The 18,354-nt window shown below is 57.1% G+C and overlaps 1 protein-coding gene across 7 annotated transcripts in view; it reads right to left on the bottom strand.

Moving 5' to 3' along the window:
- Window positions 1-2,186: 2,186 nt before the first annotated feature.
- LOC134433957 (fructose-bisphosphate aldolase A) overlaps window positions 2,187-18,354 on the bottom strand; it is a 29,473-nt gene continuing 13,305 nt past the window's right edge. Inside the window, exons 4-9 of one of the 7 annotated variants that reach the window (XR_010031772.1) lie at window positions 11,944-12,104; window positions 10,049-10,132; window positions 7,955-8,129; window positions 6,260-6,459; window positions 4,453-4,606; window positions 2,187-3,745 (exon numbers count right to left, since the gene is read on the bottom strand). Coding sequence is in view for 3 of the 7 variants with exons in the window: in XM_063182641.1 (XP_063038711.1) it covers window positions 6,783-6,923; window positions 6,968-7,127; window positions 7,166-7,289; window positions 7,955-8,129; window positions 10,049-10,132; window positions 11,944-12,104 (845 nt within the window). In the remaining 4 variants the exon portion in view is untranslated. The other 6 variants (XR_010031775.1, XR_010031774.1, XR_010031773.1 and 3 more) reach the window with 6 other exon arrangements.

Below are 18,354 nucleotides of genomic sequence, written 5' to 3'. Positions count from 1 at the left end.
TAACCACGACCCCAACCCTAACCCTAACCCCAACCCCAACGCTAACCCTAACCCCACCCCAGTCCTTACCCTAACCCCAAACCAAACCAAAGCCTAACCCAATCCTTAACCCCAACACCACCCTATCCCCAACCCCAACCCTAACCTCAACCCCAACCCCAACCCTAAACCTCACCCCAGGCCTACCGTAAACACAGCTCTAACCCCAACCCTAACCACAGCCAAAACCTAACCCCAACACCAACCCCAACCCTAAACTTAACCTTAAGACTAACCCTAACCCTAACACTAACCCTAACCATAACCCTAACCCTAACCCTAACCCCACCCCAACCAAGGCAAAATGTATGGGAGACTTTAGCTCAGGCAGCAAATTTAGATAGTATCTGCCTGACACATTCGAGGCCAGGGAAACCATTTTCAGCATGCATGGTTGGATTGCCAGTGGACGAATGGCCAGTTCCAGGGCACTCCGCAGTTAACATTTCGCAGCTCATTAAAGCTCCTGTGAAAGAGTGGTGTGCTTGGACACATCTGCTTCCTGTGGCTTCTACAGAACCTCAGGAATTGGAGATTTTTGGGTCCATGACAATGGAACTCTGCATGCAGTTTGAGGCTTCGAAGGTCACAAAGGCAAAAACTATCGATTTGACTCCCAATCATGAATTCTAAAAGAATGCATCAGCATGGTGTAAATATACAGAGAAAACTGCCAGAGGATTGGTCCAAGTCCCAGTGCAATTGCCACGAGGTTTATTCTTAATTTGCGGGGACAGAATTTGGCACGGCATTCCTGCTAATGCCACGGGAGATCCATGCAGCATTGGGGAAATTTCAATGCTATCGCCTGATTTGAACATGTTAAGGGAGAGAAAACGTAAAGAGGAAAGATGAATACAACATTATGCGGCAGATTGCAATGACGAAATATTTTCTTGGGACAAGGCAGCGAGAATTGCTACAGCAATCTTCTCGCCTCAAACAGCATCAGGGGTAGCCTTGACTCAAGTCGACCGCATGGGTTGTTGGTTGAGCAAACATGCGCGGTCTGTGTCTGTCGCATTGGATGACATGTTAAAAGACATCAGTGGTGTAAGGCAGGTGACTCTTCAAAACAGAGCGGCGATCGATTATCTATTGCTCGCTCATGGACATGGGTGTGAAGAGTTTGAAGGGATGTGCTGCATGAATCTCTCAGATCATTCAAGGTCAATTCATGAAAGTATCAAAAATATAAAGGACAGCATAAATAAACTTGGCGAGATCACAGGATCATGGATCGATCAGCTGGTAGAATTCTTTGACATCTCTCCCATTTGGAGAGGAATTTTAAGAGTAGGGTTCTATGTTTTAATAGTTCTCCTAGTCCTCATACTTGTCGTCCCATGCATCTTCGTATGTTAAAAACGTGCCATGAATCAGATAGCAAAAGAGGTCTTCCTGGTGCAAACAGAAGGGGGAGATGTGGGATCTCAGCACCTCAGGAGTGATGTGCAGAGTGACCGAGACCACCCTTGGGGGGCTCGGGAGTCCTGGAATGTTGCCAGAAGTGTCTGGTGGCTGGACTTTGATCCTACACAGGAGATGACACCTGTATGAGGATGGGAGGATCTCACTGGGGTAAATGGTGAAGGGATAAGTTAATTAGAGTGTAAGACACAGGGTTTAGGATTTCTGTACAGGGGGGTCTAAAGAAGTAAGATGGAGGAATTGGGGCGTGTCCTGTCCTTCTTCTTCTTCTTCTTGGCCTCCATCTTCTGTGGTGATGTTGGCACTTTGGGATTGGTTATTACTAGAAGTGCACCGGTTAATAAGGGTAGAAGGTATTGGAGAAAAATTGTAAATATTGTATACGTAATTTCGAGTATAAAGATAGGTGACCGCCCCGGGGGCTCTCAGTGTGCTCATGGCTGGCTGCTGTGCAGACTCTGTCGGGCCGAGAGAAAATCTTTTAGATAAACAATTAATAAACACCGAGACCGAGAAAAGATCTGAAGCCTCTTCTCGTCCTTTGGAGCGTGGGCTGTCCAAGGCCACCCCGGGCCTTTCCAGGTTATTGAAACAGCCGAGAAACCTACAGCACCCCAAAATCCCAAATATGGGGTCAAACCACCCCAAAATCCCAAATTTGGGGTCAAACCAGCCCAAAATCCCAAACTTGGGGTCCAATAAAAACTCCTGGAGCGTTTTGGGTTCATCTGAGACCTTTTATTGCTCTGGGGGAGACAGCGAGGGACAGAGAGTGACCAATGAGTGACCACTGAGTGACCACTGAGTGACCACAAGTGACCACAGAGTGGCCACAGAGTGACCAATGAGTGACCACTGAGTGACCACGAGTGACCACAGAGTGACCACTGAGTGACCAATGAGTGACCACAGAGTGACCACAGAGTGACCACAGAGTGACCAATGAGTGACCAATGAGTGACCACAGGGTGACCAATGAGTGACCACAGAGTGACCACAGAGTGACCACTGAGTGACCACAGAGTGACCACAGGGTGACCACAGTGACTACTGAGTGACCAATGAGTGACCACAGAGTGACCAATGAGTGACCACAGGGTGACCATGAGTGACCAATGAGTGACCACAGGGTGACCAATGAGTGACCACAGAGTGACCACTGAGTGACCACTGAGTGACCACAGAGTGACCACAGGGTGACCACAGTGACTACTGAGTGACCAATGAGTGACCACAGAGTGACCAATGAATGACCACAGAGTGACCACAGGGTGACAAATGAGTGACCACAGTGGCCACAGGGTGGTCAGTGGTCAGCAGGAGGTCAGCAGATGGTCATCAGGAGGTCCATGGATGGTCAGCAGCTGGTCAGTGGATGGTCATCAGGAGGTCCATGGATGGTCAGCGGTCAGTGGATGGTCAGCAGGAGGTCCATGGATGGTCAGCAGGAGGTCCATGGATGGTCAGCAGCAGGTCAGTGGCCAGAGGGTGGTCAGCAGATGGTCAGCAGGAGGTCCATGGACGATCAGCAGGTGGCCAGAGGGTGGTCAGCAGGGTCCAGCAGGTGTCCATGGATGGTCAGTGATGTCCATGGGTGGTCAGGAGGAGTGGTTGGATGGGGTGTCCAGCAGATGTCCGTGATGTCCAGCAGGTGGTCGGTGGGTATCCAGCAGGTGTCCGTGGTGGTCAGTGGTGTCCATGGATGGTCAGGGATGTCTCTGGGTGGTCAGTGAGGTCCAGCAGGTGTCCATGGGTGGTCAGTGATGTCCATGGGTGTCCATGGTGGTCAGCGATGTCCACGGGCGGTCAGTGGGTGTGCTTGTTTGGGGTGTCCATGGGTGTCCATGGATGGTCAGTGATGTCCAGCAGGTGTCCATGGGTGGTCAGTGATGTCCATGGATGGTCAGGGATGTCCATGGGTGGTCAGTGATGTCCATGGGTGGTCAGTGATGTCCATGGGTAGTCAGGGATGTCCATGGGTAGTCAGGGATGTCCATGGGTGGTCAGGGATGTCCATGGGTGGTCAGGGATGTCCATGGGTGGTCAGTGGTGTCCATGGATGGTCAGGGATGTCCATGGGTGGTCAGTGATGTCCATGGGTAGTCAGGGATGTCCATGGGTAGTCAGGGATGTCCATGGGTGGTCAGGGATGTCCATGGGTGGTCAGGGATGTCCATCTCTCAGTGGGCGTGGTTGGACACGAACAGGGACTCGCTGGGCAGTGGGTGTGGATGGATGGGGTGTCCAGAGGAGGTCCATGGATGGTCAGCAGAAGGTCAGGGAGGTCCATGGATGGTCAGCAGGTGGTCAGGGAGGTCCATGGATGGTCAGCAGGTGGTCAGGGGTGTCCATGGATGGTCAGCAGAAGGTCAGGGAGGTCCATGGATGGTCAGCAGGTGGTCAGGGGTGTCCATGGATGGTCAGGAGATGTGCAGATGTGCAGCTCTCAGTAGGCGTGGTTGGACACAAACAGGGACTCGCTGGGCAGTGGGTGTGGATGGATGGGGTGTCCAGAGGAGGTCCATGGATGGTCAGCAGGTGGTCACTGATGTCCATGGATGGTCAGCAGAAGGTCAGGGGTGTCCATGGATGGTCAGCAGAAGGTCAGGGAGGTCCATGGATAGTCAGCAGGTGGTCACTGATGTCCATGGATGGTCAGCAGAAGGTCAGGGGTGTCCATGGATGGTCAGCAGAAGGTCAGTGATGTCCATGGATGGTCAGGGATGTCCATGGATGGTCAGGGATGTCCATGGATGGCCAGGGGTGTCCATGGATGGTCAGAGATGTCCACCTCTCAGTAGGCGTGGTTGGACACGAACAGGGACTCGCTGGGCAGTGGGTGTGGATGGATGGGGTGTCCAGAGGAGGTCCATGGATGGTCAGCAGGTGGTCAGTGATGTCCATGGATGGTCAGCAGAAGGTCAGGGGTGTCCATGGATGGTCAGCAGAAGGTCAGGGAGGTCCATGGATGGTCAGCAGAAGGTCAGGGGTGTCCATGGATGGTCAGGGGTGTCCATGGATGGTCAGAGATGTCCACCTCTCAGTAGGCGTGGTTGGACACGAACAGGGACTCGCTGGCCGCCGCCCCCGCGGTGCCGCTGGGGGTGTACTTACCCTGGCACGCCAGGGAGTTGGCCTGGGGACACAGGGGACACGTTGGGGACATCGGGGACAGCTGGGGACAGCAGGGACACAGGGGACACTGGGGACATTGGGGACATCGGGGACGCAGGGGACACATTGGGGACAGCTGGGGACACTGGGGACATTGGGGACATCAGGGACGCAGGGGACAGCAGGGACATCAGGGACACAGGGGACACATTGGGGACATCGGGGACAGCTGGGGACACACTGGGGACACTGGGGACATTGGGGACATCGGGGACAGCTGGGGACACACTGGTGACACTGGGGACATTGGGGACACCAAGGGTGTTTAGGACACTGGGAGCGTTGGGGACACTGGGGACATTCAGGATGTTGGGGACATTGGGGGTGTTTATGACATTGGGGACAATGGGGACATTGGGGACAATGGGGACATTGGGGACACTGGGGACATTCAGGATGTTGGGGACATTGGGGGTGTTTATGACATTGGGGACAATGGGGACATTGGGGACAATGGGGACATTGGGGACATTGGGGACATTCAGGATGTTGGGGACATTGGGAGTGTTTGGGACATTGGGGACACCAGGAGTGTTGGGGACATTGGGGACATTGGGGACACTGGGGACATTTGGGGACACTCAGGGTGTTGGGGCTGTTGGGGACAGTGGGGACATTGGGGACACTGGGGGCGCTGCTGTCCCCAAGGTCCCCAGTGACCTCCTGGGCCACCCTGTCCCTGTCCCTGTGTCCCCACGAGGTGTCACCCCCAAATCTCCTCCTGCCAACCCCACCACTCCCACACCCTGAACCCCTCAATGTCCCCAAGGTGTCCCCAATGTCCCCAGTGTCCCCAAACATCCCCACCTCACCCTCTGAAGCCACCTCAGATGTGGCTCCTCTGCTCCCATCTCTCCCTGGTTGACCCAACCCCAGGAACACCCAACATCTCAAAATCTTGGAGTCCCAATTGGTGACCCCAATGTCCCCAAGGTGTCCCTAAAGCCCTCAAGGTGTCCCCAAAACCCCAAAGTGTCCCCACCTCAGCCTCTGAACCCTCCTTAGATGTGGCTCCCGTCTCTCCATGGTCAACTCAACTCAAGGAACACCCAACACCCCTAGACCCCCATGGTGTCCCCAATGTCCCCAAGGTGTCCCCAAGACCCTAAACATCCCCACCTCATTCTCTGAACCCTACAGAGATGTGGCTCCTCTGCTCCCACCTCTCCATGGCTGACCCAACTCAAAGAACACCCAACGTCCCCAAGACCCCTCAATGTCCCTGAGGTGTCCTCAAGGTTCTTGAGGTGTCCCCAATGTCCTCAAGATCCCAAATGTCCCTGAATTGTCCCCACCTCAATCTCCGAACACACCTCAGATGTGGCTCCCACCTCTCCACGGCCAACCCAAGGAACAGCCAACGTCCCCAAGACTCCTCAATGTCCCCAAGGTCCCCAAGTCCCTGAGGTGTTCTCAAGGTCCCCAAGGTGTCCCCAATGTCCCCGAGACCCCAGACATCCCCACGTCACCCTCTGAACCCACCTCAGATGTGGCTCCTCTGCTCCCACCTCTCCACGGTCAACCCAACCCAACAAACACCCCCAAGTCCCCAAGACCCCAACGGCGTCCCCAACGCCACCAAGGTGTCCCCAAGGTGTCCCCGGGTGCCACCTACCAGGGCTCTCTTGACGTACTCCTCCTGGGCCGCCTTGGTGTTGTCCTTCTTGCCGCCCCAGGCCTTGAGGGCCGAGGCCTGCAGGGCGCGGCCGTACGAGAAGGTCAGCGCCCAGGGACGCGGCAGCGGACAGCGGTTGATGGCGTTGAGGTTGATGGAGGCCTCTTCTTCACTCTGGCCACCCGACAGGAACGTGATCCCTGTGGGGACATTGGGGACAGCACTGTGACACCAGCCTGGGGACAGCACTGTGACACCAGCCTGGGGACAGTGACACAGCCTGGGGACAGTGACACAGCTCAGACACAGCTCGGGGACATTGGGGACATTGGGGACAGCGGTTGGTGGCGTTGAGGTTGATGGAGGCCTCTTCTTCACTCTGGCCACCCGACAGGAACGTGATCCCTGTGGGGACATTGGGGACAGCACTGTGACACCAGCCTGGGGACAGCACTGTGACACCAGCCTGGGGACACTGGGACAGCCTGGGGACACTGGGACAGCCTGGGGACAGTGACACAGCTCAGACACAGCTCGGGGACACTGGGGACATTGGGGACAGCGGTTGGTGGCGTTGAGGTTGATGGAGGCTCCTCCTCACTCTGGCCACCCGACAGGAACGTGATCCCTGCGGGGACATTGGGGACAGCACTGTGACACCAGCCTGGGGACAGCACTGTGACACCAGCCTGGGGACACTGGGACAGCCTGGGGACAGTGACACAGCTCAGACACAGCTCGGGGACATTGGGGACATTGGGGACAGCGGTTGATGGCGTTGAGGTTGATGGAGGCCTCTTCTTCACTCTGGCCACCCGACAGGAATGTGATCCCTGCGGGGACATTGAGGGGACACTGTGACACCAGCCTGGGGACACTGGGACAGCCTGGGGACAGTGACACAGCCTGGGGACAGTGACACAGCTCAGACACAGCTCGGGGACATTGGGGACATTGGGGACAGCGGTTGGTGGCGTTGAGGTTGATGGAGGCTCCTCCTCACTCTGGCCACCCAACAGGAACGTGATCCCTGCGGGGACATGGAGGGGACACTGTGACACCACTGTGACATCACTGTGACATCACTGTGACATCACTGCGACACTGTTAGAACAATCTGGGGACACTGGGATGGCTCGGGGACATTGGGGACATTGGGGACAGCGGTTGGTGGCGGTGAGGTTCAGAGAGGCTCCTCCTCCCTCTGACCCCCCGACGGGAACGTGATCCCTGCGGGGACACTGAGGTGACACTGAGGTGACACTGACCTGGCACGGCGGGTGGCACCGTCCTTCTCAGGGCGGTGACCGTGGCCATGGCACAGTGACAGTGACACAGTGACAATGGCGCAATAACAATGACACACAGGTGACAGTGACACTGACCTGGCACGGCTGGTGGCACTGTCCTGTGCAGGGCGGTGGCCGTGGCCATGGCACACAGTGACAGTGACAATGACACAATGACACAGAGGTGACAATGACAATCACAATGACAATGACACACAGGTGACACACGGGTGACAGTGACACTGACCTGGCACGGCGGGTGGCACGGTCCGTCGCAGCACGGTGACCGTTGCCATGGCACGCAGTGACAGTGACAATAACAGTGACAATAACACAATGACAATGACATAATGACACAGAGGTGACAATGACAATGACACACAGGTGACACTGAGGTGACACTGACCCGGCACGGCGGGTGGCACGGTGCGTCGCAGCGCGGTGACCGTTGCCATGGCGATCTCCTCGGGGCTGTACTTGGTGGCACAGGCGTGTCCCGCTGTCACCATGTTGGGCTTCAGCAGCGTCCCCTCGAGGTACACGTGGTGGTCACTGAGCGCCTTGTACACGGCTGCCAGCACCTGGGGACATCATTGGGGACATTGGGGACATTGGGACATTGGGGACATCGGTCACTGAGCGCCTTGTACATGGCTGCCAGCACCTGGGGACATCATTGGGGACATTGGGGACATTGGGGACATTTGGGATATTGGGGACATCATTGGGGACATTGGGGACATTGGGGACACTGGGGACATCGGTCACTGAGCGCCTTGTACACGGCTGCCAGCACCTGGGGACATCATTGGGGACATTGGGGACATTGGGACATTGGGGACATCGGTCACTGAGCGCCTTGTACACGGCTGCCAGCACCTGGGGACATTGGGGACATTGGGGACATCATTGGGGACATTGGTCACTGAGCGCCTTGTACACGGCTGCCAGCACCTGGGGACATCATTGGGGACATTGGGGACATTGGGACATTGGGGACATCAGTCACTGAGCGCCTTGTACACGGCTGCCAGCACCTGGGGACATCATTGGGGACATTGGGGACATCACTGGGGACATTGGGGACATTGGGACATCATTGGGACATCGGTCACTGAGCGCCTTGTACACGGCTGCCAGCACCTGGGGACATTGGGGACATCATTGGGGACATTGGGGATATTGGGGACATTGGGGACATTGGGGATACTGGGGACATCGGTCACTGAGCGCCTTGTACATGGCTGCCAGCACCTGGGGACATTGGGGACATCATTGGGGACATCATTGGGGACATTGGGGACATTGGGACATCATTGGGACATCGGTCACTGAGCGCCTTGTACACGGCTGCCAGCACCTGGGGACATTGGGGACATCATTGGGGACACTGGGGACACTGGGGACACTGGGGACATTGGGGACATCACTGGGGACATTGGGGACATCATTGGGGACATCATTGGGGACATTGGGGACATTGGGGACATCATTGGGGACATCGGTCACTGAGCGCCTTGTACACGGCTGCCAGCACCTGGCGACATTGGGGACATCATTGGGGACATTGGGGACATTGGGACATCATTGGGACATCGGTCACTGAGCGCCTTGTACACGGCTGCCAGCACCTGGGGACATTGGGGACATTGGGGACATCATTGGGGACATTGGGGACATCATTGGGGACACTGGGGACATTGGGGACATCGGTCACTGAGCGCCTTGTACACGGCTGCCAGCACCTGCGGACATTGGGGACATTGGGGACATTGGGGACACTGGGGACACTGGGGACATTGGGGACATCATTGGGGACATTGGGGACATCACTGGGGACATCATTGGGGACATTGGGGACACTGGGGACATTGGGGACATCACTGGGGACATTGGGGACATTGGGGACATCACTGGGGACATCGGTCACTGAGGGCCCCGTACACGGCTGCCAGCACCTGGGGACATCGTTGGGGACATTGGGGACACTGGGGACATTGGGGACATCATTGGGGACATTGGGGACATTGGGGACATCACTGGGGACATTGGGGACACTGGGGACATTGGGGACATTGGGACATCATTGGGGACATCGGTCACTGAGGGCCCCGTACACGGCTGCCAGCACCTGGGGACATCACTGGGGACACCACTGGGGACAATCCAGGGACATCGGGGACAGCACTGGGGACACAGCAGGTGCCACCAACTCCTATCCAGGTGCCACCAAACCCCCTCAGGTGCCACCATCCCCTGTCCAGGTGCCACCTCCTGGCGTCACCAACCACCACAGGACACCAGGAGGTGACACCGGGACAGCTTGGGGACACCTGGAGGGGACTCAAAGCCACCCAGGTGCCACCAAACCCCCTCAGATGCCACCTCCGGATGGCACCAAACCCTCTGGAGACGCCACCAAACTCCCTCAGATGCCACCTCCCCGTGTCACCCCGCCCCCCCTGGGGACACTTGGGGACACTCTGGGGGTGGCACCGACCTTCTCGGTGACGTACTGGCACGTCTTGAGGTCGTGGTCACCGTCCGGGAGGATCTCGGGCTCCACGATGGGGACAATGCCGTTCTGGGGACACCGAGGGGACATTGGGGACACGTGAGACAGCGGGGACACGATGGGGACAATGCCGTTCTGGGGACACCGAGGGGACATTGGGGACACGTGAGACAGCGGGGACACGATGGGGACACGATGGGGACATTGGGGACACGATGGGGACACGATGGGGACAATGCCGTTCTGGGGACATTGGGGGACACGATGGGGACACGATGGGGACACGATGGGGACACTGGGGACATTGGGGACATTGGGGACATTGGGGACACGATGGGGACACTGGGGACAATGGGGACAATGCTGTTCTGGGGACACCGAGGGGACAACAGGGACATGTCAGACACTGGGGACACGATGGGGACATTGGGGACACGATGGGGACAATGCCGTTCTGGGGACACGATGGGGACATTGGGGACACGGTGGGGACACGATGGGGACAATGCCATTCTGGGGACACCGAGGGGACACTGGGGACACGTGAGACAGCGGGGACACTGGGGGCAATGGGGACACGATGGGGACACTGGGGACACGATGGGGACACGATGGGGACACTGGGGACATTGGGGACATTGGGGACATTGGGGACACGATGGGGACACGATGGGGACACGATGGGGACAATGCCGTTCTGGGGACATGGGGGACATTGGGGACACGATGGGGACAATGCCATTCTGGAGACACCGAGGGGACAACGGGGACATGTGAGACAGCGGGGACACGATGGGGACAATGCCGTTCTGGGGACATTGGGGGACACGATGGGGACACGATGGGGACACTGGGGACATTGGGGACATTGGGGACATCGGGGACACGATGGGGACACCGGGGACAATGGGGACAATGCTGTTCTGGGGACACCGAGGGGACAACAGGGACATGTCAGACACTGGGGACACGATGGGGACATTGGGGACACGATGGGGACACTGGGGACATTGGGGACATTGGGGACACGATGGGGACACTGGGGACACGATGGGGACAATGCCGTTCTGGGGACACGATGGGGACATTGGGGACACGGTGGGGACACGATGGGGACAATGCCATTCTGGGGACACCGAGGGGACATCGGGGACACGTCAGCAACCAGGGGACATTGGGGACACGATGGGGACACGATGGGGACACGATGGGGACAACAGCAGGGGAGCCCAGGGCACTGAGGTGCCACCAAACCCTGTCTAGATGCCACCAAACCCCCTCTAGATCCATTAAACCCTCTCTAGATGCCACCAAACCCTCTCCAGGTGCCACCAAACCCTGTCTAGATGCCACCAAACCATCCCTAAGTGTCACCAAACCCTCTCCAGATGCATTAAACCCCCTCTAGATGCCACCAAACCCCCTCTAGATGCCACCAAACCCCCTCTAGATGCCACCAAACCCCCTCCAGATCAATTAAAACCCCTCTAGATGCCACCAAACCCCCTCTAGATGCCACCAAACCCTGTCCAGATGCCACCAAACCCTCTCTAGATGCCACCAAACCCCCTCTAGATGCCACCAAACCCTCTCCAAGTGCCACCAAACCATGCTTAAGTCCCAGCAAACCCTCTCTAGATGCCATCAAACCTTCTCCAGGCGCCACAGAACCCAGCCTAGATGCCACCAAACCCCCTCTAGATGCCACCAAACCCTCTCTAGATGCCACCAAACCTTCTCCAGGTGCCACAGAACCCAGCCTAGATGCCACCAAACCCCCTCTAGATGCCACCAAACCCCCTCCAGATGCCACCTCTTGGTGTCACCTGCCCTGCAGCTCCCCTGGGGACCCCTGGGGACAGTTGGGGACAGGGTGTGACCTGCTGGCAGATGCTGGCGTAGCGCGCCAGCACGTTGGCGTTCTCCATGACGGCGAGGCGCGTGGGCGTGTGCGCCGTGATCTTGAGCACGCAGCGCCACTTGGCAAAGTCGGCGCCGTCCTTCTTGTACTGGGCACAGCGCTCCATGAGGCCGTCGAGACCTGGGGACACACAGGGGACATCGTCGGGGACATTGGGGACGTTGAGAAAAAAAATTTGGAAAAAAAACGGGAGAAAAAACAGTGAAAAAGCGAGAAAAAACGATGAAAAAATGAGGAAAATCTTTGGAAATTTGAGAAAACAATGGGATTGGGGACATTGAGAACAAACGGTGGAAAAACGAGGAGAAGCGGCGAAAAAATGAGGAAAATCAGTGGAAAATTGGGAAAAAATGGGATTGGGGACATTGGGGACATTGGGGACGTTGAGGAAAAAATTTGGAAAAAAAACGGGAGAAAAAACAGTGAAAAAGCGAGAAAAAACGGTGAAAAAATGAGGAAAATCTTTGGAAATTTCAGACAACAATGGGATTGGGGACATTGGGGACATTGAGAACAAACGGTGGAAAAACGAGGAGAAGCGGCGAAAAAATGAGGAAAATCAGTGGAAAATTGGGAAAAAATGGGATTGGGGACATTGGGGACATTGGGGACGTTGAGGAAAAAATTTGGAAAAAAATCGGAGAAAAAACAGTGAAAAAGCGAGAAAAAACGATGAAAAAATGAGGAAAATCTTTGGAAATTTGAGAAAACAATGGGATTGGGGACATTGAGAACAAACGGTGGAAAAACGAGGAAAAACGGTGAAAAAATGAGGAAAATCAGTGGAAAATTGGGAAAAAATGGGATTGGGGACATTGGGGACACTGGGGACGTTGGGGACATTGGGGATGTCGGGGACATTGAGGAAAAAATTTGGGAAAAAAATTGGAGAAAATTTGAGAAAAAACGGTGAAAGAATGAGGAAAATCGGTGGAAATTTGAGAAAAAATGGAGGGGAATTGGGAAAAAATGGGATTGGGGACATTGGGGACATTGGGGTGAATGGGGACACTGGGGACACTGGGGACATCAGGGTCAATGGGGACATTGAGGACATTGTGGTCGCGGAGGACCTGGAGAGTGCTGGGGACACTGGAGGTGTTGGGGACACTGGGGACATTGGGGACACTGGGGACATTGGGGATATTGGGGACACTGGGGACATTGGGGACATCGGGGACATTGGGGACACTGAGGACATTGGGGACACTGGGGACATTGGAGACTTTGGGGACACTGGGGACACTGAGGAGATTGGAGACATTGGGGACATTGCAGGTGTTGGGGACATTGGGGACACTGAGGACATCGGGGACATTGGGGACATTTGGGGACACAGGGGACATTTGGGGACACTGGGGACATTGGGGACACTGAGCACTGAGGGGTCTCCAAGAGCCTGCCCAGCACTGGGGACATTGGGGACACTGGGGACACTGAGGTCATGGAGCACCTGGAGAGTGCTGGGGACACTGGGGACATTGCAGGTGTTGGGGACACTGAGGACACTGGGGACATTGGGGACATTGGGGACATTGGGGACATTGGGGACACTGGGGACACAGGGGACACTGGGGACACAGGGGACATTGGGGACACTGGGGACACTGGGGACATTGGGGACACTGGGGACATTGGAGACTTTGGGGACATTGGAGACATTGGGGTGAATGGGGACACGGGGGACACTGAGGACATTGGGGACATTGGAGACACTGGGGACACTGGGGACACAGGGGACATTGGGGACATTGGGGACACTGGGGACACAGGGGACATTGGGGACATTGGGGACACTGGGGACACAGGGGACACTGGGGACACAGGGGACATTGGGGACATTGGGGACACAGGGGACATTGGAGACATTGGGGACATTGGAGACACTGGGGACATTGGAGACTTTGGGGACACTGGGGACACTGAGGAGATTGGAGACATTGGGGACATTGCAGGTGTTGGGGACATTGGGGACACTGAGGACATCGGGGACATTGGGGACATTTGGGGACACTGGGGACATTGGGGACACTGGGGACATTGGGGACACTGAGCACTGAGGGGTCTCCAAGAGCCTGCCCAGCACTGGGGACATTGGGGACACTGGGGACACTGAGGTCATGGAGCACCTGGAGAGTGCTGGGGACACTGGGGACATTGCAGGTGTTGGGGACACTGAGGACACTGGGGACATTGGGGACATTGGGGACATTGGGGACACTGGGGACACAGGGGACACTGGGGACACAGGGGACACAGGGGACATTGGGGACACTGGGGACATTGGGAACATTGGGGTGAATGGGGACACGGGGGACACTGAGGACATTGGGGACATTGGAGACACTGGGGACACTGGGGACATTGGGGACATTGGGGACATTGGGGACACTGGGGACATTGGAGACATTGGGGACACTGGGGACACAGGGGACATTGAGGACATTGGGGACACTGGGGACATTGGAGACATTGGGGACATTGGGGACATTGTGGTCATTGTGGTCATGCAGGACCTGGAGGGTGCTGGGGACATTGGGGACATTGGAGGTGTTGGGGACGTTGGGGACATTGGGGACATTGAGGAAAAAATTTGGGAAAAAAATCGGAGGAAATTGGAGATAAAACGGTGAAAGAATGAGGAAAATCGGTGGAAATTTGAGAAAAAATGGAGGGGAATTGGGAAAAAATGGGATTGGGGACATTGGGGACATTGGGGTGAATGGGGACACTGGGGACATTGGGGACATCAGGGTCAATGGGGACATTGAGGACATTGTGGTCACGGAGGACCTGGAGAGTGCTGGGGACACTGGAGGTGTTGGGGACACTGGGGACATTGGGGACACTGAGCACAGAGGGGTCTTCAGGAGCCTGTCCAGCCCTGGGGACATTGGGGACACTGGAGGTGTTGGGGACACTGGGGACACTGGGGACATTGGGGACATTGGGGACACTGGGGACACTGGGGACATTGGGGACATTGAGGACATCAGGGACATTGGGGACATTGGGGATATTGGGGACACTGGGGACATTGGGGACATCGGGGACATTGGGGACACTGAGGACATTGGGGACACTGGGGACATTGGAGACTTTGGGGACACTGGGGACACTGGGGATATTGGGGACACTGGGGACACTGGGGACACTGGGGACATTGGGGACATCGGGGACACTGAGGACATTGGGGACACTGGGGACACTGGGGACATTGGGGACATCAGGGACATTGGGGACATTGGGGATATTGGGGACACTGGGGACATTGGGGACATCGGGGACATTGGGGACACTGAGGACATTGGGGACACTGGGGACATTGGAGACTTTGGGGACACTGGGGACACTGAGGAGATTGGAGACATTGGGGACATTGCAGGTGTTGGGGACATTGGGGACACTGAGGACATCGGGGACATTGGGGACATTTGGGGACACAGGGGACATTGGGGACACTGAGCACTGAGGGGTCTCCAAGAGCCTGCCCAGCACTGGGGACATTGGGGACACTGGGGACACTGAGGTCATGGAGCACCTGGAGAGTGCTGAGGACACTGGGGACATTGCAGGTGTTGGGGACACTGAGGACATTGGGGACATTGGGGACATTGGGGACATTGGGGACACTGGGGACACAGGGGACATTGGGGACACTGGGGACATTGGGGACATTGGGAACATTGGGGTGAATGGGGACACGGGGGACACTGAGGACATTGGGGACATTGGAGACACTGGGGACACTGGGGACACAGGGGACATTGGGGACATTGGGGACACAGGGGACACTGGGGACATTGGGGACATTGGGGTGAATGGGGACACGGGGGACACTGAGGACATTGGGGACATTGGGGACACTGGGGACACTGGGGACACAGGGGACATTGGAGACACTGGGGACATTGGAGACATTGGGGACATTGGGGACACTGGGGACACAGGGGACATTGGGGACACTGGGGACATTGGAGACATTGGGGACATTGGGGACATTGTGGTCATGCAGGACCTGGAGGGTGCTGGGGACACTGGGGACATTGGGGACATTGGGGACGTTGGGGACATTGGGGACATTGGAGGTATTGGGGACATTGGGGAGGTTGGGGACATCAGCGGGGACATTGAGGAAAAAATTTGGGAAAAAAATCGGAGGAAATTGGAGATAAAACGGTGAAAGAATGAGGAAAATCGGTGGAAATTTGAGAAAAAATGGAGGGGAATTGGGAAAAAATGGGATTGGGGACATTGGGGACATTGGGGACATCGGGGACATTGGGGACACTGGAGGTGTTGGGGACATTGGGGACATTGGGGACATTGAGGAGAATGAGGACATTGAAGTCATGGAGGACCTGGAGAGTGTTGAGGACACTGGGGACAATGAGGACATTGGGGACACTGGGGACACTGGGGACATTGGGGACATTGGGGACACTTGGGACACTGGGGACATTGTGGTCATGCAGGACCTGGAGGGTGCTGGGGACACTGGGGACATTGCAGGTGTTGGGGACATTGAGGACACTGGGGACACTGGGGACATTGGGGACATCATTGGGGACATTTTGGGACATTGGGGACATCATTGGGGGCACTGGGGACATTGGGGACATCATTGGGGACATTGGGGACACAGCGGACACTGGGGACATTTTGAGACACTGGGGACATTGCAGACATTGGAGACACTGGGGACATTGGGGACATTTGGGGACATTGGGGACATCATTGGGGACATTGGGGACACTGGGGACATTGGGGACATTTGGGGACATCATTGGGGACATTGGGGGACACTGGGGACATCATTGAGGACATTGGGGGACATTTGGGGACATTGGGGACACGGGACCCTGTGGTGGCACGGGCTGGGCTGGGAGGGTGACACAGCAATGGGGACACCGGGGTGGCACTGGGGACACAGCTGTGACACAGCAATGGGGACACGGCGCTGGCATCAGGGACAGAGCGGTGACACAGGGATGGGGACACCAGGGTGACACAGGGACACTGTGGTGGCCTTGGGGACACAGCTGTGACAGGAAGGGGACACTGCGGTGACACGGGGATGGGGACACAGGTGTGACACAGGGATACATTGGGGACACTGAGGTGACACAGGGATGGGGACACAGTGGTGACACGGGGATGGGGACACCATGGTGGCACTGGGGACACAGCTGTGACACAGGAACAGGGACACGGCGGTGGCATCAGGGACACGGCGGTGACACAGGGATGGGGACACAGTGGTGACACGGGGATGGGGACACCGGGGTGGCACTGGGGACACAGCTGTGACACAGGAACAGGGACACGGCGGTGGCATCAGGGACACGGCGGTGACACAGGGATGGGGACACCGGGGTGGCACGGGGATGGGGACACCGGGGTGGCACTGGGGACACAGCTGTGACACAGGAACAGGGACACGGCGGTGGCATCAGGGACACAGCGGTGACACAGGGATGGGGACACTGTGGTGGCACTGGGGACACAGCTGTGACACAGGGACAGGGACACGGCGGTGGCATCAGGGACACAGCGGTGACACAGGGATGGGGACACAGTGGTGACACGGGGATGGGGACACCATGGTGGCACTGGGGACACAGCTGTGACACAGGGACAGGGACACGGCGGTGGCATCAGGGACACGGCGGTGACACAGGGATGGGGACACTGTGGTGCCATTGGGGACACGGCTGTGACAGGGACAGGGACACGATGGTGGCACTGAGGACACGGTGGTGACACGGGGACGGGGACACTGGGGTGACACAGTGGTGGCACTGGGGACACAGCAGTGACAGGGACAGAGTGGTGGCCTTGGGGACACAGTGGTGGCACTGGGGACACAGCTGTGACAAGGACAGAGCAGTGACAGGGACACAGTGGTGGCACTGGGGACAGGGACACAGTGGTGGCACTGGGGACACCACAGAGGCCTTGGGGACAGGGACAGGGGACAGGGGACAGGGACACGGTGGTGGCACTGGGGGCAGAGCAGGGACAGGGACAGGAACAGTGACAGGGACACAGCGGTGGCATTGGGGACACAGTGGTGGCCTTGAGGACAGGGCTGTGACAGGGAGAGGGACACAGTGGTGGCCTTGGGGACATGGTGGTGGCACTGGTGACACAGCGGTGGCCTTGGGGACAGGGCTGGGACAGGGACACAGCGGTGACAGAGACACGGCGGTGACAGGGACACGGCGGTGGCCTTGGGGACACCATGGTGGCCTTGGGGACAGGGCTGGGACAGGGACACGGCGGTGACAGGGACACGGCGGTGACAGGGACACGGCGGTGGCCTTGGGGACACCATGGTGGCCTTGGGGACAGGGCTGGGACAGGGACA

The sequence above is a fragment of the Melospiza melodia genome, unplaced genomic scaffold (assembly GCF_035770615.1).
Source record: "Melospiza melodia melodia isolate bMelMel2 unplaced genomic scaffold, bMelMel2.pri scaffold_28, whole genome shotgun sequence".
Classification (NCBI taxonomy): domain Eukaryota; kingdom Metazoa; phylum Chordata; class Aves; order Passeriformes; family Passerellidae; genus Melospiza; species Melospiza melodia.
This window is presented reverse-complemented; position numbering and strand designations above follow the sequence as displayed.